This window comes from Anolis carolinensis, chromosome 2 (genome assembly GCF_035594765.1).
Source record: "Anolis carolinensis isolate JA03-04 chromosome 2, rAnoCar3.1.pri, whole genome shotgun sequence".
Classification (NCBI taxonomy): domain Eukaryota; kingdom Metazoa; phylum Chordata; class Lepidosauria; order Squamata; family Dactyloidae; genus Anolis; species Anolis carolinensis.
In genome coordinates, this window is record NC_085842.1 from 70,722,485 (window position 1) to 70,746,538 (window position 24,054).

The 24,054-nt window shown below is 41.6% G+C and overlaps 2 protein-coding genes across 2 annotated transcripts in view; one reads left to right on the forward strand and one right to left on the reverse strand.

Annotated features, from left to right (window-relative positions):
- The window catches only part of LOC134296055 (uncharacterized), a 435,533-nt gene that overhangs the window by 328,939 nt on the left and 82,540 nt on the right, over positions 1-24,054 (reverse strand). The gene's annotated exons all lie outside the window — the stretch shown is intronic.
- susd3 (sushi domain containing 3) overlaps positions 13,615-24,054 on the forward strand; it is a 67,625-nt gene continuing 57,185 nt past the window's right edge. The window contains exon 1 of the mRNA XM_008115580.3: positions 13,615-14,019. Within this exon, the coding sequence (XP_008113787.1) occupies positions 13,932-14,019 (88 nt within the window). The 5' untranslated portion in view covers positions 13,615-13,931. The remainder of the gene's footprint in view (positions 14,020-24,054) is intronic.

The window sequence follows — 24,054 nt, forward strand, 5'->3', positions numbered from 1 at the left end:
CCCCGGACCTTGTTCTAGTTCTAAGCCTGCCTTGTTCTCCGGACCTCGCCACGGACCTTGTTCTTGCTTCTTGCTTCTTGTTGCCACGTATCAAGCCTTGTTTGCCAAGAATCTAGTTTGTTTCCCAGCCTTGCTGCCAAGCTCCATTGGACTAAAGGACCTTGTCATTTCCCCACACTTGCTCGGCAAGTGTGTGTTTCGGTTATTGGATTATAACTTTGGACTCTAATATCTCATATTGGACATTGTTTTCCTGGACTATATTTGACCTTTCCTGAAAGGTCTATTTCTGAACTATATTCTTCACTTGTTTTTATTGACTTTATATATTCCTTTAATAAAGATATTAGATAGATTCTGGTCTCTGCGCATGGTTATTGGTGCTCTGCAGCCTGGGTCCTGACATTATTACGGCCATGAAAGCCTTTGACAACACATTATACTATTTTTATTTCAATAAGACACCACACTTTTTGCTTCAGGGTTGCCGCCACAGACACCTTGTCTGAAACCAAGATCTCAGAATGATTGTGATTCCAGAGGTCAAAAATGTATAAAAACTAAAACTTTATCTACAGAAGGAAAACATGACAGAACAGAGTCTATTTTTCTTACAATGGTCACTTTGTGTACACTGGAGTCTGATGACATATAAAATGGATAAATTAGGGGTTGATTTTAGGATTTTAAAATATATATATTTTAAGATATAGATCAGGGGTCCTCAAACTTTTTAAGTAGAGGGCCGGTTCATGGTCCTCACACTGTTGAGGGGCCGAATTATCATTTGGGAAAAAAATACAAACAAATTCCTATGCACACTTCATGTCTTATTTGTAGTTCAAAAACAATAACAACAACAACAACAACAACAGAACAATACAATATATTTTAAAAAATTAACCAACATAAACCTATCAGAGTTTCAATGGGAAGTGTGGACCTGCTTCTAGCCAATGAGATAGTCAAGTTAATTAGGATTGTTGTTGTTGTGTGCCTTCAAGTCATTTCAGACTTTGGGCAAGCCTAAGTTAAAATTGAGGACGGGGGCCAGATAAATGACCTTGGAGGGCCGCATCCGGCCCCCAGGCCTTAGTTTGGGGACCCCTGATATAGATATTTGAATCCAAGGATGCAGCATCTGGAGATATGAAGAGTTTATAGATTAAATACTACTCTCACTCCTCTCAAGTTAAATTCAAAACTTTAACTAATCTACTCAATTCAAACTTTTTTCTATCACTCCAACCCTAATCTTTCCCTTGCAATCTCCTTCCCCACATTCTTCTCAAAGTCCGGGCTAAACTTAATGTCACTTAAATTCAAACTCCATTTGCCAGTCACCATCCCATGAAAATCTCCTCAAACTTCCAACCAATCCATTTCAGCACTCCATTCTCTCCTTGGCCCAACGGTTCATAGTCTCACAATAAATAAAGCAATATTTTTATACCCATGACATCACACTTTCATTTTAGCCTCTGTAATCTTTTTTCTGCAAAGGGTCATAGAAGGCTGCATACAACTGTAGTGTGCTATAAACAGTGCAATTGCAGAGTAAAGGTTCATCTGCAAGTAATCCTAGAGGGAATGCCAGAATTCAGGATAAATCAAGAAGTGAGGTTGAAACAAACAAAAGCTGAATAAGGGTGAGTTGCTAATAGGATATAAAAGTTGGGTTGTATTCTGTTGTAAACACGGATATTGAATGAGGCTCAGAATGAAGTCAATACAGAGTGAACAAAAAGGTACATCACTATTCTTAATCAGTCAATTTGCAGCAGATTGATAAGGATTGCAGACTCCCAACTATTTAACAGGAAAGTGACTCAAATCCCTTCCCACTAACATCCAAATTATTACTGAAGTAAACTAAAATTGAGATAACAAGGGCAGATTTATTGTTTGGAAAGATTGTGAATTCTTTATAGTTTGTGTACAGGTTTGTTGTTGTTGTTGTTGTTGTTGTTGTTGTTGTTGTTGTTGTGTCTTCAAATTGTTCCCAATGTATGACTAATCTATAATGGAGTTTTCTTGGTAAAATTTGTTCAAAAGATGGGTTGCCTTTGCCTCCCTCTGAGGCTGAGGCAGTGTGACTTGCCCAAGATATCCAATAGATTTCAATGGCCAAGTGGGGATTTGAACCCTGGCTTCCAGAAGCATAGCCCAGTGCTTAAACAACTACAATAAACTGTATACATCCGTTAACAAAGTAAATGTGTTTCTGGGCATGGCGTCTTAAACAGAGTACTTTATAATAGAGGGAATAGTAATATCAATTTGATAAATGCCTACATGACAAAAATGGAACAGAATTTCAACAATTTCCAGCAAAGTTTTTATCCAAAACCAACCATGTGCATGTGAAATGAAATAAAAAAGGCCAGGTAAGCCTTATAGAAGCAAATAAAAACCATATGAACTGGGAGATTGGATTGGCTGGCCTTTGTGGTCTATGATTCCAAAATGTATCCAGGGAAGACTTTTCCTTTTGCCAATATCTCCTTTTGTTAGTACATTCATTTTGGTGGCCAAACTTATCTTTCCTTTAAAAAACCTACTGGGTTGGAGAGGGAAATAGCTGGTGAAGTAGGCTTATCTACTTTCCCTTTTTTTTCTATTTTGCTGTATATGCTTAGTAAGGGATTCTGAGTACAGCTACTTTTCCTATTGTAAGCAAGTAGGTTCCATTATAATGGAATCTCAAACTTTCCTAGTTCATACTTTGCTGAATGCATTGTTTGTTCACAGCAGAAATGCTGCTGTAACCCAACTCCTAAAGTCTGTTTCCTCAGACCTCTTTCACCACCCTCTTTCACCAATGCTGATACTGAAAAAGCCCTCTAGCTAGACAAAGCATGAAGAAAATAAGAGTATCTAGGAAGGAATAAAAAGCCATTGAAAAGGAGCTTCTTTGTCAGAGGCTTTGTAAATATGTCTGAACTCAAAACAAATTTCTGAGCCTACAAGTCTTCTAAGTGTGTATCTTTTGCATCAGGCTGCATTTCAGCTGGGGTGTGTGTGTAGGCATCTATTAAAAAAAAACACCCAGATTTTGGATCCCTGAAGTCTATCCAACCCGAGGTAAATAATATAATAAACCTTAGGAACTCTTTTTATGGGACTCTTAAAAGTAATACATATCACATTTTCAGTCTTGCTTTTCCTCTAAATAGCTTATATGATTCTTTCCAGGCACTGTTTGTCACTGCAACCCTGTGATGTAAGAGTCCACCAACCAGCTTTGTAGGAAATGTGAAGGTGAAGGTTCATGGTCCTGGAGAGCCACTTGAAATCACTCCGCCATATTTACTGTTAGAAAAACAAGAACCATAAACGTTCCAGTGCCGTCTTTTCTGAGGCTTATAAATGTGACAGAATTGAACAATCCTATCTATGTCTGTGAGGCTGTGGACACTGGTGGCTCCAGTGCTATGAAGCAGTAAATTCATAGACCCCATCTACACTGGCATATAATGCAATTTGTAAGGGGATTATATGTCATTGTAGAATGATATAATGCAGTTCAATGCAATGCAATGAGCTACACTGACCATATAATGCAGTTTCAAATAGAGTCAGTTCAGCACCTTGGAAAGGTCTAGCAGAATTGAAAGAAAATGTGTAGCAGATTCCCTGCCCTGCTGATTTCAGAGCCATCAACTCTTGCTGCTGCTGAGATGGTGAGTTCACTGCAGCTTGCTCTCAGGTAATATGGACAATGGTTAAGTGCAATACTGCCAATTACGTATTAGGGATATAATCACTGATGCATTAGTTAAAACTTTCTTCTTTCTCAACACATACACAAGATACATCTGGGAATAATGGTATGGGAAGCAATGGTGCTGATCTCCCATATCTTTGAATTTACATGTGAAAGAATAAACCTTTGATCAGTTGGCTAGTCTCACACTGTATCATGCAGGGAGGTGGGAGAGGAGGAGAAGAAAGGCAAGACCATCTCTTTTGTACTGCTGACAGCAGCGGATGAAATGACACTAATCCTCCAAGAATGTTTGATATTAAAAATGTCATTGTGCTTTGGTGGGGAAAATAGCAACTCAGCTCTTTGATGTTGTGCAGAATTATATTGTCATAAGATACATTTTCATGTGGCAGAGACTTTAGATTGCAGAAAAAACAATATTCAGAAGTAAATCACAGCAAATTCAGTGAGTCTTACTTTTAGGGCAGTGTTGCAGAATTGTAGCCAAAAGCTCTGTTCCCAACAACTGTGTTATTTACAAGCATAGTATTATTCCCTCACCAAGGCAATGGTGCTATCTCATAATTTTACAGGTACTAATTTACTGATGCCAATTCACCATTTACAGCTCAGTCTAAAGGCAATAATTACAAACTCTCACATTTCCTTCAGAATAGCCTTTCGGGGGAAGAAGTGGATTTCCTCCAGTCTCAGATAATGACGATCTGACCAATACGACTTCTGCCATTAGACAGCTGCAATTTCCTCCATTCTTTATGGTTTCATTCAACATTACTACCAAGTTGAGTGTCAGACTGAATACTAAAGATGAAGACTCAGCAGGGAAATATGTCCCCCTTCTGATTTTTTCAAAGGTGTTACTGATTTATTTTGCACAATACGAAATGGGTTTGCCACTGGAATGGGCACAATCTGGGCTACACGGTGATCACTTCTCAAAATTTCATTTTCCATCATCCAAGAAAACACTCAAGCTATGTTTTGTGAGAAATGCATAGACAGCAGCTATTTTGGGTGATAGCCATAGTATTTAATATTCTGTGCCCAGGACCCACATTTTCATTTGGGCTTCAGTGTGTGTGTAGAGGTGAGGTCTAATCCTTCTCTTCCCAGTTTACAATCCCAATTAAAATGGGCTCTCAGGGCCACAGGTTAGTCACAGTGTGGGTGACACAATTTTCCTCTGGACTACAGCCAAAGAGAAAAATGTAAAGCAGAGCCTGGAAGAGTGGAAATTGTTACGTTTTAGAGCACATTCAATCCTCCACATTTCCTGGAGTTCGGGACCTCTGTAAAAATGGGAAAACATAAATAAAAAAAGCAATTTTAATCTAGCAAATATCTTTCAACACATTTTCTTTCAGCATTGTAGTCAATGTCTGCTGGAAGTGTCCATAGAGTCATGCTGGAGAACCTACAAATTCCCAGAGAAATGTTCTGTCTATGAATCTCTAAGTTAGTGGTTCTCAACCTGTGGGTCTCCAGATGTTTTGGCCTTCAACTCCCAGAAATCCTAACAGCTGGTACATTGGCTTGGATTTCTGGGAGTTGTAGGCCAGAACACCTGGGGACCCACAGGTTGAGAACCACCGCTCTAGGTCCTCTAGCACTATCCAATGTGGAAATTGACCATACTGTCGTAATGGAGGACTTAGAAATTCCTACAGAGAACACATTTATTAAATCCATGAATAATCAAATCCAGAAAAATGACCCCTGAAAATGTGTACCACTTTTAGAACCTCACTATGCTACCCAGAGGATTCTGGGAGTCCAGAAAGTAACTTTGTGAGTTAAAACTTCTCTCTCTCCAGTGCTGCAATTCTGATGCAAACGGGGAGGGCTGGCAGCAGTTAATATTAATAAAAATACCCTGTCTATGTGGCTAACTACCCATTTCACATAATTTATCCTCTTCAAATGAATAATAAATGAATAATAGGCATAATCATACAGCACTGGCCCAGGCCATGTTGCCAAGGGAAGGAAACGTCCTTGTGGACCATACTTAGCTAATTCTGAATCCTTCGAAGACAGAAAACCCCTTTGAGAAGCTGCCTGCTAATATGGTACCTGTCTTGTTAGAAATGTGAGAACTGTGGGAGTGAATAGTTCATTTATAAAACATATTTTAAACTCCCAGGATTATTGAGAAAAATTTGTATGCTCCAGTTCCAGAAGGTTTGTATTAATAACCATTACATTCATCTGCTCTTCTTAATCTTGGCTTTGGCAAATCCAAACCCCTGGCAGCTGTCTAGAGAAGAAAATTCCAATGTGTCAAAAACTAGACTTTTCACTTAAGCTAAAATATTCACATACAAAATATGTTGAAAAACAGCATAGGGTCTTTATAGTTTTAAAGCCAATCAAACTAAAGTTTTTAAGTGATTTTTAATTTATTTAGTTATTTAAGATGCGTCTGGAATGTAGAATTAATGCAGTTTAACACCACTACAACTGCACTGCTTCAATGCTATGGAATCCTGAGATTTGTGGTTTGATAAAACACCAGCACTATTTGGCAAAGAAGGCTAAAGACCTTATAAAACTACAGCTCACAGGATTCCATAACATTGAGACATGGCAGTTAAAGTGGTGTCAAGCTGCATTAAATCTACAATGTAGATACACCCTCACTTATTTCTTTACTTAAAGATGGGTTGCAAAATGTAAGATACAAACTAACAATCGAAACATTAATTATTGAAAATGAAATACATTCATCAATGACAGGCAAGCACTAGCTAGTTAAAAGTTGTTTCATTTAAAAGTGTATTCCAATAAAACTAGGCAGAGAGAAATTCAGACACAATCAAAAGGGAGCCAAACACACAACGTTTTACAGGGTGAGGGCCACCAAGAATGTTCTGCCTGTGTGCCAACCAGTATGCCAGAGCAAATTTAGCTATGGTTGCACACAGAATATAACAGTGGCAAAAATAACAGGGAAATATTCCCCTGTGACTCTGGAGACAAGTATGTTCCTGTTAATAATACTGACTCACCCTCCCGGTTTACTCCATTAAAGGGCTACATCTTTGTTGTGGCGTACTTGCTCCTTATCCGAAAGACTGTACAAATGCCAGCCCTCCACATCTGTGGATTTATGTATTTGATCCTTCATGGATTTGATGGATATGTTCTTTCGAGGAATCTCTATGTCTTCCAGTGCAGTTCTATGGTCAACTTTCTAGACAATTCCCGTAGAATTTGATCATAGGATTATGCTGGGAAACCAAGATATTTCTAGAGAGGTGTTCTCACAGGTAAAAAGAAATAGCAGAGCTTTTGTGTGGTTTTTCCATTTTTGGATGAGGCCCTGTGCCCCTATCCCCCGAGAATGTGGAGGGCCCTTTTTGAATCTGCCTTTGCCCTTTCTTCTGTCTCACCAACCCCATAGACACATCTAGTGAGAATATGGAAGAGGATCTTCTTGGTGGTTTTCCTCAGGTTCTGGAATTTCTTTCCTAGACACATTTATTTCCAGCATTTATACCCTGCCCTTCTCACCCGGGGGGACATCCTTGCAACCTCTTGGTAGATAGCTGAAGGCCATTACGGGCTGACTGCTTTGGGGGTGGGGAGGAATTTTCATATTACATGTTAAACATATGTGCTGTCCTTTTAACTGTTTGCTTTTAATTTTCTTGATAGTTTATATATTTAACTATTTAATGAGGTGAATTTTTCATCATAAATAATGATAATGACATTGTGGACACTGTCTGCTTGTTCATACACTCACAGCTTTACTCTTTCCACAGCATATTCATGAGCACCCATCACAACTCCCCCTGCCCTAAAAACAGCCACATGCATTATGGATTCCAGTCAAAGGGAGATTAAATTCCTATGACCTTTCTTTGTAGCTATGATAGAGAAATAAAAGCCTATCTTTTGTGAGAGTGTCAACTCCTCATTAATTCTCCTTTTGGATATGGAGGCTGGGAGCAGGTGGCTTGAGCTGGCTTGCCAAGACATTTAAAATACTCTCGAGTGTCATGGAGTTGGCCCAAGATGGGGGTCTCTCTGGGAGCAATTTGCAAGAAACATTAGGCTGATGACCCAAGGCTAAAGAAAGGCTAACAGCGACCTTGTGGTGAAGTAGACAGATTTCAGTGAGCAGTGCATATGTTTACTATTGTTTTGGTTGCATTCAACAAATTCTAATTGAAGAGGGTGGAGCAAGGAGAAGAGGGGAAGAAGGTGGAAGATGAGGAGGAGAAGGCATGGTTTAGCCTAAGATAGGCACTTTTAAAATGCATTTATTTTCCTTAGGAGATCCCATGTCACCATACCATAATCATTTGTGTGTGACACTGGCGCTGATCCAAGAGGACCGTTATTTTTCTTCTTAGCATAATCTTCCTTCTGTTGGGATATAAAAGTAAATTGGGTAGCTCGTCTTACATTCTGCCCCTAATCCACAAAGGAAAGATGTTTACGTTACACGTTGAGCTAGATCGCTAATAGTTGGTGGCTTCCATATCAGTGACCAGTGAATTTGCTCCAGGCTTTCATCTGGATGTTGAAGAAGCTGTCCAAGGTACTGGACTCTATCTTCAAATGAGTTCCCCAAACATTCAAATTAAAGTTAGCAATAGATTCACTTTCTTACTAACATGGAAGCCAACAGACCCACATAAGTCTTCCATAGATGGAAGAATTGAACTCCCTCCGGGAGGGCTTTCACTCCTGCTACTATCTCAGCCACATTTTGTGAGAATATTAGAGAGGACTTTCTCAGTGACTGCTCCCACATTCTGGAATTTCTTTCCACTGGAAACTAGGCTGTCCTCCTTTCCCTTTTGGACCCAAATGTAGTATCTATTTATTTATTTATTTATTTATTTATTTATTTAAAGCGCTTATATTCCACCCTTTTCACCCCAAAGGAGACTCAGAGCAGAGCACAACATATATACAGCAAACATTCAATGCCAGAAAAGTAAATAAACTATAAATACATAAAGACTAAAATCAGTTATCTCCACTTTAAAATCAATTGTATACAACCATCTCAGATCAGCCATACTGAATCCGGTCAGCAGGGTGAAGTTTCCTATTGTTGCTTTATTGCAAAGTCCCAAAGGCTTGATGCCACAACAAAGTTTTTACCATCTTTATGAAGGACAGGAGGGAGGGGGCTGATCTAATCTTGCCAGGGAGGGAGTTCCATAGCCGAGGGGTGATCATTGAGAAGGCCGTCTCTCTTGTCCCCATCAATTGCGCTTATGATGGTGGTGGGACTGAGAGAAGGGCCTCCCCAGAAGATCTTAATATCTGTGGTGGTTCATAGAGGGATATGCATTTGGACAGATTTGGACAGAGCTGTTTAGGGCTTTATAGGCCAAAGCCAGCACTTTGAATTGTGCTTGGTAGCAATCTGGCAGCCAATGGAGCTGATAATACATGGGAGTTATGTGCTCCCTGTACATGGCCCAGTTATTAATCTGGCTGCCTCTCATGGACTATTTGAAGCTTCCAGACAATCTTCAAAGGCAACCCCATGTAGAGCACATTGCAGTAGTCTAACCTAGATGTAACATGAGTGTGGACCACTGTGGCCAAGTCTGACTTCCCAAGGTATGGGTGCAACTGGCACACAAGTTTTCATTGTGTGAAAGCCCCCCTAGCCACCGCTGAAACCTTAGGTTCTAGGCTCAGCGATGAGTCTAGGAGAACTCTCATGCTGCGAACCTGTGCCTTCAAATGAAAATATTTTTGTTCAAGAAAATTTTCAATGTGCAGTTATTAACAAGGAGACTTCTTATGAAATGTGTGGTTTATTTTAAATTTTTGTATGCCTTTTAATAATTTATGCTGTTTTAATATGATTAATATGATTACTGTATATGTTTTAAGCTTTGTATACTGTTTTATTGATTAATGTCAACTGTTTTAAATGTGCTATGTTTTATTTCATTGAATTCTGTTATTGACATTGAATTTTGCTAGATTTTGTAAGCTGCCTTGAGTTACCTCAGGTGAGAAAGGTGGGGCAGAAATGCTGCAAATAAATAAATAAATACATAAATAAATAAATATCATTATCCTTCACATTTTATTATTAGATTTTAATGGATTCTTTTTGTGAGCTGCTATGCATCCCACTCCAGGACAGCATTCAAAGAAACAAACATTCTGCCTATGGCATGCTTTCGGTCCAGGAAAAAAAAGCCTAAGGACTTTTGCACTATACAATTACTGTATATCATTACAGTAGAGTCTCACTTATCCAAGCTAAATGGGCCAGCAGAAGCTTGGATAAGCGAATATCTTGGATAATAAGGAGGGATTAAGGAAAAACGTATTAAACATCAAATTAGGTTATGATTTTACAAATTAAGCACCAAAACATCATGTTATACAACAAATTTGACAGAAAAAGTAGTTCAATACGCAGTAATGTTATGTTATAATTACTATATTTACAAATTTAGCACTAAAATATCACGATATAGTGAAAACATTGACTACAAAAATGGCTTGGATAATCCAGAAGCTTGGATAAGTGAGGCTTGGATAAGTGAGACTCTACTGTATTTCACTTCAGCTGTGATAGTTCTAGCATATCCTTGAATTTGCAGTTTAGGGAGGAATGTTTATAAAATTTCATCCAAAGGACTCTAGTTGAGTCCCATCATGGGAGAAATAATCATCATCATAGTGTGTCTGATCAGGCTACAAACCCTAGGATTCTATGGCAATGCTATGGCAATTAATGTGAAATCATAATGCTATAATTGTATAGTGTGAATTGACCCATCACATAGGAAGGGGGGGGATGATATTTCTCACAAGTCTCCTGAAAAAAGAAACCTGCTCTAAAGGACTGGGCCCTTCCCCAGGACAGAATAAGAATTGTTGCTGGGGGCTGTAGGTCTAGAATGACTATGTACCAAATTTAGCTGGAGTTCTTCAATATTCTTACAAACTGCGTAATTGTTCTATTTTCAATACAGACAAGTTTTTGCTCCACTCATCAAAGTGCATGTAATGCAAATCCAGGGTAAAGCAAATCCAATAAAGGGACCTTATCTCATTCACCTTTCTCTCCTCTCACTGAACAATTCCAGCAAATTTGTTATTGCAGTGTGTGAGGAATTGTGAATGAATGGTGGTAGATGAAGTGCTGTCCAAAGCCGCAACCCTAAGCACATTTACTCTGAATTAATCACTACTGTTATTAGTGAGGCTTATTTCCAAGGAATCATGCCTAGAATCAGGCTGGGTCACTCATTTATTGCTAGCCAAACCTTAAGCAAGTAGAAGGTGCCCAGGAGTGACTTTGATGGCAGTCAGCACTGAAGGGTTTAAAAGGGGAGAGCGAACTCTTAATGAATTTGCCGTTATTAATCCCTGGCCTTGGCCATGAGAACATAATCCTCACTGAGTGTTTCTCCCCACTGCCACCATTTGATTGACAGACTGCAGGATGCAGAAGCTGGACTAATAAGTCTGGGCAGGGCCATCTGTTTATATGGCTGTGGCCAGGTCAGCAGGAAGCACATAGGGCAACTCAGACTCTCAAATGGCCTCTTCTTGGAAGGATGCTTATCGGATCAGCAAATATAACACATAAAAAGAAACACTGAGGGGGAAGTAGTAAAAATAGCCCAAAACATGACAGCAGGCATAAGGTGTCTATGTAGACAGGAATGTGCATACATCTCTTTTTCTCTCTCTCTGCATAAAGTATACTGTTAGCCCTTCATGTTTGGCTTATATGGATTTGATTATTAGTAGATTTGATTAAAATGCTGGAGCCCTTGGTAGTGCAATGGATTAAACCCTTGTGCCAGCAGGACTGCTGACTGACAGGTTGGCGGTTCGAATCCAGGGACAGCAGGTGAACTCCCACTGTCAGTTCCAGCTTCCCATGCGGGGACATGAGAAAAGCTTCCCCACAAGGATGGTAAAACATGAAACATCTGGGCATCCCCTGGGCAACGTCCACTCCTGACACACACACAAAAAATAAAATGCTCTCTTTAGGAATCTCTGGGTTCTCCATTGCAACTTCTTTTGGAAACTGATTATAGAAACGGGGGACCTCTGTGATATTCTAGATTGTCCTGTGCAATTCTATGGTCAACCTCCAGTGGAAGTAACTGAAGAACCTAGAGATACTTAGAAAAGTGTTCTCTTAGGTTAAAAAATACATTTTTATTCACAGTTTTCACTTTCATGGATGTTTTGTGCCCCTAGTCCAAGTAAATGTGGAGGGCTGGCTGACTGTATATGTGTAACTGGAGCCTCCTTTTGAGAATTGTCTGCCAGGATATATGGAAATAGAGGTCTAGCTATGGGGTTGGGGCAAAGTGAGATCATTACCCACTTATAAGAAATCTTTCCCCAACAAAATTTCCCTCCAGTCCTCTAATTTCCAGCATTGCAGTGTCATTCATACCTCAAGTTCTTACTTTTACACAGAATTCGAAACTGGACTTGATTTGGCTCTGTTGCTTAGTGGTAAAGTTAGTCTCACTTGTTTATTTATATCCTACCTCTCTTCCAATAAACTCAAAGTGACAGATATGGTTCCCCTAACTTCCCATTTTATCCTCACAGCTGTCTTTTGTGACTGGCCCAAAATCACCCAAATAGAGTGTGAGGACAGGACTCTGCCAAGTTTTAGCACAGATGTCTAAGCACTATTTCACAGCTGGGGTCTGACTGTTTGACAAAGAGGTTGAGCCATTTTTTAAATAAAAAGAAATTAAGTAAGCTGTTAAGAGCCATCCTCCTCTATGTGTCTGTTTACAAAACATATTTTGGCACATGCAAACTAACACTTCTCTATGTTAAGGACACATGGGTAGGGTTGGTGTTACATTTGGACTATTGATATGCTGCTCACTTTACCTATCTAGGAGCAAAAGGGCCATTGTTCACAGGTGTAGACTGCCTGAAATAGGGCCTAGGATGAGAGGAACTTCATGAACCATTACTCCCATTGTATTGTCGAAGGCTTTCATGGCCAGAATCACTGGAGTGTTGTGTAGTTCCGGGCTACACAATAACCAAACCAAATCTAAAGTTGACCAAAAACTGATTCATAACTCTTTTGGTACTAATGTTGGAGAGTGGTCCCTGGTCAAAAGTGGTCCCCTGGTCATAGAATCATAGATTAATAGAGTTGGAAGAGACCTCATGGTCCATCCAGTCCAACCTCCTGCCAAGAAGCAGGAAATCGCATTCAAAGCACCCCCAACAGATGGCCATCCAGCCTCTGCTTAAAAGCCTCCAAAGAAGGAGCCTTCACCACCGACCAGCTCTCACAGTCAGGAAGCTCTTCCTGATGTTCAGGTCAAAGTAGCCCCTGGTCAAAGAGGTCACTGGTCAAAGAGGTCCCTGATAAAAGGAGTCCCTAGTCAAAGAGGTCTCTGGTAAAAACGATCCTTGGTCAAAGTGGTTCCTGGTCAAGAAAAGGTTGGGAACCACTGCTTTAGAGTCTGGACTGAAACCAAGAAGGGGCTCCCATTTAGGTGCAGACGGGGAGACTCGGGGCATCCTGCTGCTGGCTGCTTTGAGGGCCCCCCTGCTGGACTTTGGCCTGGAGGGCTCCTCTGCCCCACTGGGAGAGACAACAAAACCTATGGGTGGGTGGGTTTGTGTGGTTCTTCTCCTTTGGCGCTGAGGGGGAAAGCCGTCCAAGGGGCAGAAGGGAGGGGCGAAGAGCCACTGGGTCGGGGCTTCCTTCTGTGGGGCGCCTACCGCTGAGGGGGCGGGAAGGGGCAAGGAAAGACAGGGAGGGGGAGGGAGCGAGAGAGGCTCCTTCCTCCTCTTCCTCCTCTTCTTCCTCCTGCTCCTGCCCCCCTGCAGCTCAGGCGCGGAGGCGAGGCGGCGGAGGGAAGGAGGGCGGGCTCGTCAGGTGCTCGGCAGCGCCGCCCTCCCTTCTCTCGCGGAAGAAGAGGAGGAGGAAGAGGAGGAAGAGGAGGAGGAGGGCTCCAGCCGGGAGGCGGCAAGGTGCGAGGCAGAGCGGCGGGAGGCCGTCTAGGGGCTCCTTCGTGCCTGCAGAGAAGGCGGCGGCGAGGGGCCGGGGAAGAGGAGGAGGAGGAGCAGGAAGAAGGGGAGAGCCCTGCCCCGGAGAAGTCGGGGAGGCTGCTGTCCGGGGGGCCCCTCCCTCCCTCCCTCCCCTCCTGGGTCTCCGAGGGTCTCCGGGAGGCAGCCGGAGGTGGCGGGCGAGGGAGCCATGCAAACGGCCACCGCCTCCATCCTCGACGTTTCCCGGACGGTGGTGATCCGCGAGGAGGGCAACCCCGCCCGGAGTAACTACACAGGTGAGTAGTTGCGGGAGTGAAGAGACGCACAGAGACTCCCTGGGGCAGCTCAGGGACGGGGTTGCGGGCAAGTGAGCAGGCAGAGGGAGAGGAAGGGCAGCCCCCTCGAGCCTGCCTTGCTCCTTTGGGAATGAGAGAGAGAATGAGAGAGAAAGAGAGAGAAAGCGTGCCTGGCGGGGTCTTCTGCGGCTGAGTTCGGCTTCGCCCTGGCTGGGACCTTTGAGGGAGAGGAGCCTAAGCCGGCAACGAGCCTGTTCTTGGCCCTTTCAAAGCGAGGAAGAGAGAGTTGGTGTGTCCGGAGCGGGGAGAAGCTCCTCGGTGCCAGCCGGAGACAGGACTCCGATTGCCCCCCTCCGCCCCACGCCCTTCCAGGGAGGCCGTTGTTGCAGCTGCCGGTCTTGGGAGGTCTTGGGAGGTCTTCCCGGTTGCGCGTCTTGGGGGTTTTCGCAGCCAGCTGTGCTCCCCTTCGGTGCTTCCTTTCACTGTTCCGCTGCTGCCTCTCTCCTTTGCCCAAGCTGAGCGGGCGAGTTCGTCCCTGGCCAGTGCCCCCGAGAGAACCCGTGCCCACGCAAGGTATTAAGCTCCAATCCGTGCACTAAAACGAGGAATATTATGCCCATTTTAGAAACAAGATCGACGTGGAGGGATCGTCCCACTCCTGGGGGGAAGAGTGGGATATAAATAAAACTGTTGGCTGCTTGTGAATTACTATCTCAACAGCATCCGAGAGCATCACAAAGCAATCTCAAACATGAGAAGGCATTGAAAGTATCCTAGGTTTGCATTTCTCTCATGGGGAAATCTCAGCTCCAACTGCTTCCCAAGTGGAAATCAGTTCCCCGCATTAAAGTATTTTTGTCTCTGTATGAGTATGAGAGCTTTCTGTAGAAACCAGAGGAGAAAGGCTGGACATATTTTACAAGTGCTACCCAAACAGACTGCTTAAGTGCCTCATTGGATTGCATCTGAGGATATCTTTGTCAGAGGATCTGTGTCTTTGCTAAAATATGATGTAGGTCTGGGCTTAATAATTTTGGATTTAAACAAGGCGGGAAACCTGTGACCCTTCAAGTGTTGTTTGGCAGTAGTTCTCCTTAGGTCCAGCTGGGATGGCCAAGGCTCAGAGATGATGGAAATTCTAGTCTGTTGGTAATGGTATCTGTCCCACCAGGCTTGCTGCAGTGTCAAAGTATACATTTTGTCAGGAAACCATCCTCCGGTCTCCCAGTGGTGAGAAGCAGCCCCCTTCACCCTTAACTTTGCATTAATTTTATAATTTAAATAGGAGCCCCCAATAGCACAATGGGTTAAACCCTTGTGCCAGCAGGACTGCCGACCGGTCAGTGGTCCGAATCTGGGGAGAGCAGGTGAGCTCCCTCTGTCAGCTCCAGCTCCCTATGTGGGGACATGAGAGAAGCCTCCCATAAGGATGGTAAAACATCAACATCCGGGCATCCCCTGGGCAACGCCCTGGCAGACGGCCAATTCTTTCACACCATAAGTAACTTGCAATTTCTCAGGTCACTCCTGACATGAAAAAAAAATGATTTAAATCATCTTCCTTTAAAAAAAAATACTGACACATCATCCCTTCTATGGGCTTGTCCTGGAGAAGAGTGACTGGTGTTACCACACTTTAGTCCCATGGCTATAAACTGAATGATTAGTTTATAGTTTGTCAGATGAGCTTGGAAATCACAATCCAATCCACCAAGAGCCCCCAATCCACACATCCCAATCCTTGAATCTAAAATCCTCTTAATTTTGGAGAAACCTATGGGTAATGCTTCCACTGAAGTAATGGGGCAGCCCTAAAGGTGCTTCTTTGTGGTTTAATTGTGGCTTTTTGAGATAAATTCCAGTAAAGGATGGGTTTGGGGGACAAAAGGTGTGTGTTTCTCATTGGTGTGTTTTAAAACATTGCTTAGCAGCAAGCCCTGTGTGCTTGATGTCTGGGGTAAGTGAGGAGGGAAAGTTTGTCCTTTCCACTTTGACTCATGGTCTTTATGAAACATCTTTTTCAACTCTACTAATAGCCCTAGGGTTGCTTATGGTCCCTGGTGTTATTTTTATAGCCTTCGGAGACTCCTTGGACTTTCTCAGAAAGGCAAATTGCCAGGGCAAAATACATGTGACCTGGGAACCTCTAGGAACATCCCCCCCCCCCTCCACATTTTAAATAGATTGCAGGTGCTCCTTTCCACTCCACTGTATTATAGCATAAAAAGACTGTTGCTTTTTCAAACCAGAAGTGGACCTCTCACCATCTCCATTTGTCTACTAGTGCCCTAGGAAAAAAAAACCACAACAGAAACATCTCTGCCTGGCTATTCCTCCTAATAAAATTACCATTCTTTGCCATTGTTTACTGAGCCACAATACTTACTTGGAAGCTTTGTCCTATTCAACCCCCATAGACCTACCAAGTAGGGTTCTTGTGAGCCTCAGATGGCTTGGAGGAGAAAAACCAAGCATGTCACCTTGAGCTCCTGGAGAAAAAAGAGGATACAAATCTAATGAAGAAAACACAAGAAATCTGATATGCTTCCAAATAGCAGGTCACATGTATTCTGGCCCCAAGTTAACTTTGCAGCTAAGCTTGTTAAATGTCCAGAACAGATGCTGCTTGGTGTGTTTTAATAGAAGAAGCAGAGAAAGAGAACCTTGTTCCGACTTGCTGATTTCACCTGAGTTGGAAGAGAGCTGTATGTGCATCCTTTGAAACAGACTAAAACTGCACCATTAACTTCTCCCTTGCTGCCGAACGAGACATTTTTCTTCCTTTAGAATTGTTACCATGAGGAGGGAAGTGATGTCAGCCGGGGTCAGGCAATAAGCTGGCTTCATGCGGGGAGAGGGTGCATATTGGTGAGGGCACTTACCCTCTTCATTAATGGAATGTGCTTGCAGATGCGTTCTGCTGCTGAAAATAGGACAACAGCAGATACTGAAAGTCAGTGATGAGCTCTTGTATGCTAAGCAGAAAATGAAACTGGCACTGTGGAGTAGCTCTCTCTTGAAAAATAGTGCATTCGTAGCAATAAACTTTATTTCTCACATCCTTTAGCTAAACTGGAGGATTGATTGCACTTTCAAAAGTCTGTAGCTGGAAGGAAAGGCCCACTGGGCAGTTCATGGAGAGGATGATAAAAGTGAGCTGTTTCCTAGCTTTATTGTTATTTGAAATGCTAAGTGGAATGCCAAGTTTGCACCATACATCATAAACAATGGAGTTAGCAGTCTCTATATGTATGTATGTATTTGTGTGCACACACTCACACAAATCTAGCAACTAACTGTTTCACTGTTTTCAGCTGTAATGTTTTCATTTAAGTTGAAGGAATTTTTGCAAATGACTCCCTTCTTGCTGCATCTCCAGGTCTGCATTAATCATTTGTATACCAGCTCAGCACACAGAACTTCAAGTTGTGTAATCAAAACGCCATTGGCCTTTCACATAGGTGTGCTATCAGGGTGTGGAATACTAGGATTTGTAGTTTGGTGAAACACCAACACTCTTTGACAGAGTTAGCTAAAGATCTTGTAAATGATAATTCCTGTGATTCCATAGCATTGAGTTCAAGTTGTGTAAAACTGCATTAATTCCATAGAGAGATGAACCCTAAGAGAAAACCCTTCTCTGTGGATCTTAAGGTGCTTTTAGGTTTGTCTACAGACTTTCAGATAGTCTGGACCTGAAGCTGGAAGAAGAAAGGCACACACATATAAAAAGCGTAGAGTGAACTATCTCATTGTCTGGATAGGTAATTTCCTAGTTCGGACAAAGAAGTTGTTTTAAAATGAATACCCAGGGCTAGAAGTAGAACTCCCCACATAGATGCAAAAAAAAAATCCAAGATGTTAATTTTCCCACAAAAAAAATAAAAAAGCCCACTGAGAAGCAAGCATGCTCAGTGTCTATGGGATGCCAGTGTTAGAGAAAGAAAAAAACAGGTTAAGAGTGAATGAAATTGGGTGCCATGGAAGAAGGCAAGGCAGACTAGAGCAGCAAATGGGAGCAGACCTGCTGCGATGTTTCATTGAAAGTTCCATTTGTTATTTCATAGCAGCTTTTTAGTAGCTGGATTTTGTAACTGATGGTTGCAAGGATTCATTTCTGTTGGCATAATTGTATTGAAAAACTGTCAAGACTCTATTCAGATGAAAAGCAATGGGGAAATGGAGAGGACAAGATCGACATAACTGAGCTGAGAAACTGCCTGCTGGTTACTTAGCACTTGTAATATACTACCCACTGGCCACAGCCTTTTGCAAAGCCCCAGTTGTCTCTAAATGTATTAATTAAAGATTAAAAAGTGAAGGGGAATTTTGTAAGAACCTGATGGTGTTACAAATGTGATACATCTAGAAAGTTTAACATTATTTTTCAGCCCTGGGAGATGTGAAGCACATGCTCATTTTCTGTTCTTACAGCCACTGACCAGATTTCTGTAGCAAAATCTGTCCCCTTCAGTGTGCTCTCAGAGCAGCTTTCCCAAGTGCTTGTCGTATGTTTTGTGGTATGCTATTAGAAATGTAATCTACTTTACTCACATAAAGCCTGATTCTGTGGGCTTTACTTGACTATTTATGGTGCCATAATGGACCACCAAGGGAGCTGCACACTAAGTACGGACTGTTCAAGGATGGCTATTTCCCTGGATTCATCTGGATTATCAGTAAGGGCTACTGGGAGGTTAACAGTTCAACCTGTCGGGTGCCAGATATAACAGGTCTCACTCGCTTAATCACACTCTTCTTTCCTTCTGCCTTCATAAAAAAATTAAGTGTCCAGAAAATGCCATGTAAGGGGCAGGGGTTGGACTTAATAGCCCTTATGGTCTGTTCCAACTCTATAACTCTGTGACAAGACCAGTGGGGATTGGGGGAAATAAACCCACCACACCATCCCAGTGATACATTTGCCACACTTGAAAAAGTGACACTTTCCATTGTGCCTTTTTTGCAGCATGAATTATTCTTCCAGGAGTGTGATTGTACTTGTCCACAAGCCACACCAAGGATGAATGCCTTGTTTTAAAGGGCAAATAGAAAGTTGTTCTTATTGTACTTCTTGAGCAATAGTAGGGTTGAAGTCCCTGGTTGGCAACTGGTACCGTTCTAAATATTGCCTCCTGTTATTTCTTCTTTTTCCTTTAAGTACCATTTCTTAATGACATGGAAGCCAACAAAAAGGGTGAATAAAACTATTAATAGAATACCTACATCTAGGGAAGTCATAGCCAAGCTGGAAGGCTTCATTATAGTGGTTTGCTGGGTTTTGTGTCTTGTTCTGCTGTTTTGTTTGTTCTCTAAAGAACACCTGTTTGCCTGTGTATTGTGTCCTAGCACACAGACATTTGCACAATATTCTTCACAGTTTGAAAGTATGCATTAAAAAGCTAGAGTGTCGTAGGGTTACTCTTCTGATGCAATGGCTTTTCTCTGGCAGAGAAGCAATGTGGGTTCACTGGAAGAAGGAAAACTGGAAAAAAAAATCCCAGAAAGCATTTGGGTCCTTTAAAAATGTAATCTGATTCAGCCTGTTTGGTTTAATGTAGAAATTATTTTATCGGAAGATATATAATAATATAAAAAGACTTCTCTATAGTTCTCTTCTATTTAACAACAAAAATGACAAACTCTAGAGGGAATTGCACATGTACATAATATATACCTCATTTGTAGTTTAGTAATTTTAGTTTCATTAACTCACTCTGTGTGCTACTTACCTGTTTCATTTCACCTTGTGAAAAATCTCATTCGACAAAATAGTTGAACATTCTGTGCCACTAAATGATGGATTGCATTACCACAGCCCAGACAAATATGGATGTTGTGTGTGTGCAGTGGGAAATTTTCCATGAAAAAATATTATATTAGACAATTTTTCTGTAGAATAGCTACCACCATGAATCTCTGAGCGTGAGGTGAACTTTCCTCATTCCTCCTCAGCTGGACATTGACAGTCTATCCTGGCAGCTGGGTAAACTCTCTGGAGAAGGCTTTATCACAGGACACAGTCTGTGAGGATGGAAGGGGAGAAAGTCCAGTGATTCAAAAAACTGAAAATACATTCTGCTTCACCATTTTTGTCATGTTGGCACCTCTGCTTGGTGCTAGAGCTATAGTACAGAATGTATGTGTTCAGGAAACACATTTATACATTAGCTTGAGTGTTATACCCAATGCTCAAAGATTGAATATTTGAGACGCAAGAGGTTTGAAAACATTTGTTTTCTTCTCCCTAAGAATGAAACAATGAGCAAATGTTTTGCCATATCTTTATGAAAATTTGGTCTCAGGGGTCAGATCCAACTTTGGGCTGCCACGTTGCTACTTCTGATTTGTATGCTGCCTGATCTTGCCAATACTTCTAGGGTTGCCAGTACCTCTAGGGTATGTGGAAGATGGATATGCACTCTGAAGAGCATAAGAAAGCCAACACAGTAGGGTTTTTTTTGTTTCTTATAAGGTTTTTTGTGTTGTGTGCTATAATCTTTTTTGTATTATTGACACCCTTCATTTATGATTAGGAATTTTCAAAAGCCTGATAATTTTATAAAATGCATGATCTGAGAAAATACTATTTGTGCCACAAATGGTACACAGTGATTTTATTTTGCCTCTTTTCCCCTCCAAAAATTATTTTATATGTAATAAAATATTTTTTAAAAAAAATCTTAGCAAATTTGTTTAGTGATTGATATTCGTACTGAAATTATTTGACTGAGCAGTAGGAATTTCACAGATATAATATTATTTTCTAATTAGAACATAAAGCACTAAAGTCTAAGGCAGTGGTTCTCAACCTGTGGGTCTCCAGGTGTTTTGGCCTACAACTCCCAGAAATCCCAGCCAGTTTACCAGCTGTTAGGATTTCTGGGAGCTGAAGGCCAAAACATCTGAGGACCCACAGGTTGAGAACCACTGGTCTAAGGAACAGTCAATAACCATCATCCTTGCTTCTTAGGATCCTATCACACAACACCGTTATGGTGCTATTATTCTGTTTTAACAGCCATATCAACATGTATGTAATCTTGGAATTTGCAGTTTAGGGAGCGGTATTTAGAATTCTCAGTCAGAGAGCTCTAGTGCCTCAACAAACTATAAACTACAGTATTCCGTAGGCTTCAGTCATAACACTTGACGTGGAATAATCTATATATATAAAATGATAAAGTTGTTTGCGCAGTGACTATAACAACAAAACTAAACATCCCAGAAATACGAAATTTGGCAACACAATGCAAAAGGCTTGCCTCCAGGTTACAACAACACAACCACACCACAAAACCACAATCCAGACCCACAAAACTCACAACAACGCATCATGCGATAACAACACAACTAAACGCCCCAGAAATACAAAACTTGGCAACACAATGCAAAAGCCTTGCCTCCCAGTTGTAACAACACAACCACACCACAAAACCACACAGGACCCACAAAACTCATAACAACGCATCGTGACTATAACAACACAACTAAACACCCCAGAAATACGAAACTTGGCAACACAACGCAAAAGCCTTCCCTCCAGGTTGTAACAACACAACCACACCACAAAACCACAATTCAGACCCATAAAACTCACAACAATGCATCGTGACTATAACAACACAACTAAACGCCCCAGAAATACGAAACTTGGCACACAACTAAACGCCCCAGAAATATAAAACTTGACAACACAGCGCAAAAGCCTTGCCTCCCGGATGTAACAACACAACCACACCACAAAACCACAATACGGACCCACAAAACTCACAACAATGCATCGTGACTATAACAACACAACTAAACGCCCCAGAAATACGAAACTTGGCACACAACTAAACGCCCCAGAAATACAAAACTTGACAACACAACACAAAAGCCTTTTCTCCCGGTTGTAACAACACAACTACACCACAAAACCACAATCCGGACCCACAAAACTCACAACAACGCATCGTGACTATAACACAACTAAACGCCCCAGAAATACAAAATTTGACAACACAACGCAAAAGCCTACACAGGCAAAGCAAAAAAAAAAGACTATTGTACCACAATAAAAATATAAACCGCACTCAGCAGAATCAGACATTACAATTAACAACAAACCAAAGACAACAGGGATCTCAAGCAATTATCAATCAACACAAAAACTGAAGAAGGTAACAGACTTCAAATACTACTACTAATGTGAGTATAAAGAAGGGTGGAGGTCACAGCATAAATACAACCTAATGTAGACGGACCAACACCACCAGACTAAGCCACAGCAACGCGTGGCCGGGCACAGCTAGTAGGGCTATAAAGTATGTTGTTTATTCGTTCAGTTGTTTCCGACTCTTCGTGACCTCATGGACCAGCCCACGCCAGAGCTTCTTGTCGGCCGTCGCCACCCCCAGTTCCTTCAAGGTCAAGCCAGTCACGTCAAGGATACGTCCATCCATCTTGCCTTTGGTTGGCCTCTCTTCCTTTTTCCTTCCATTTTCCCCAGCATCATGATCTTTTCCAAGCTTTCCTGTCTTCTCATTATATGGTCAAAGTACTTGATCCTAACCTTTAATATCCTTCCCTCCAGTGAGCAGCCAGGCATTATTTCCTGGAGTCTGGACTGGTTGGATCTTCTTGCGGTCCAAGGCACTCTCAGGATTTTCCTCCAACACCACAGTTCAAAAGCATCTATCTTCCTTCGCTCAGCCTTCCTTATGGTCCAGCTCTCACATCCATAGGTTATTATGGGGAATACCATTGCTTTCACTATGCGGACCTTCATTGCCAGTGTGATGTCTCTGTTTTTCACTATTTTATCAAGGTTGACCATTGCTCTCCTCCCAAGCAGTAAACGTCTTCTGATTTCCTAGCTGCAGTCTGCATCTACAGTGATCTTCGCTCCTAGAGATATAAAGTCTGTCACTGTCTCTATGTGATTTGCCAGTTATCAATCAGTCTTGTTGCCATAATCTTGTTTTTCTTGATGTTTAACTGCAACCCAGAGTTTGCACTTTCTGCACTTTCTGTTTGTTATGCACAGTGAGTTTTCCTGGCAAAATTCTATCAGTCTACGTCCTGCTGCATTTTGTTGTCCCAAACCATGCTTGCCTGTGATCCCGTTTGTCATTTGACTGCCCACCTTAGCATTCCAATCTCCTGTAATGAAAATAATGTCTCTTTTTGGTGTATTATCCAGTAGGTGCTGCAGATCCCCACGGAACTGATCTAATTCTGCTTCTTCCACAGCTGTGGTTTATCACACTAAAGTATAGTGTGATAATATCCTAAGCCAGCGAAAGCATCAGTACTCTGACTTACTTTTCCTTCCAGATTGGCTTTTTTATTCATCTTAATCTGTTTCCACAAAAGTCAGCCATGCTGCGTCAAGCCAAGAGTTGCTTTTATTCCAACTTTTTCTAACCTCAATGTGGTCCTGCACATGTCTTCCTCTCACCTCTCTAGCATTTTTTAAAAAAAAGGAGAAATCTCTCTTTGAAGGGTTGTCAGAGGGCAGTCCTTTGAAGTCTTCCTTTATTTAAATGGATGTCTGGTCCAAGTCCACACTTAAAGGAGTTCAGGAACTTTGAAGTTGTCCATTAATAGCATCATGGATTCTAGACTGAGTAAGCAGATAGCTTACTTAGTCCTCCACACTATGTTTTGATGTACAGGTATATCTTAGTTAATGTAATAGATTTGTTCCTGTGCATGACTGCCTTAAGAAAAACAATAAAAAATTGAACCAGAGGCAGAAAAAAGTTGAAAGAATTGCAATGGTACATGGCAAAAAAGATGAGCACTTTCAGCAGTTTTCATTGTATGTTTTTTAAAAACAAAAAACTAAAACAAAATGGAGCCTTCTAGGGAGCACTTGAAAGTTTCTTCCAAAGTGTATCCAGGGATGACATTTGGTTTCACCATCTTCCATTTTTCATTTCTAAACTTGTATATTGAGAGAGCTTGAGATAGGCTTGTTTATGGCCCATTTTTTTTCTTTCTTTTGCTGTTTGTTTACTCAGTGAGGAATTCTGGGGCATCCACTGT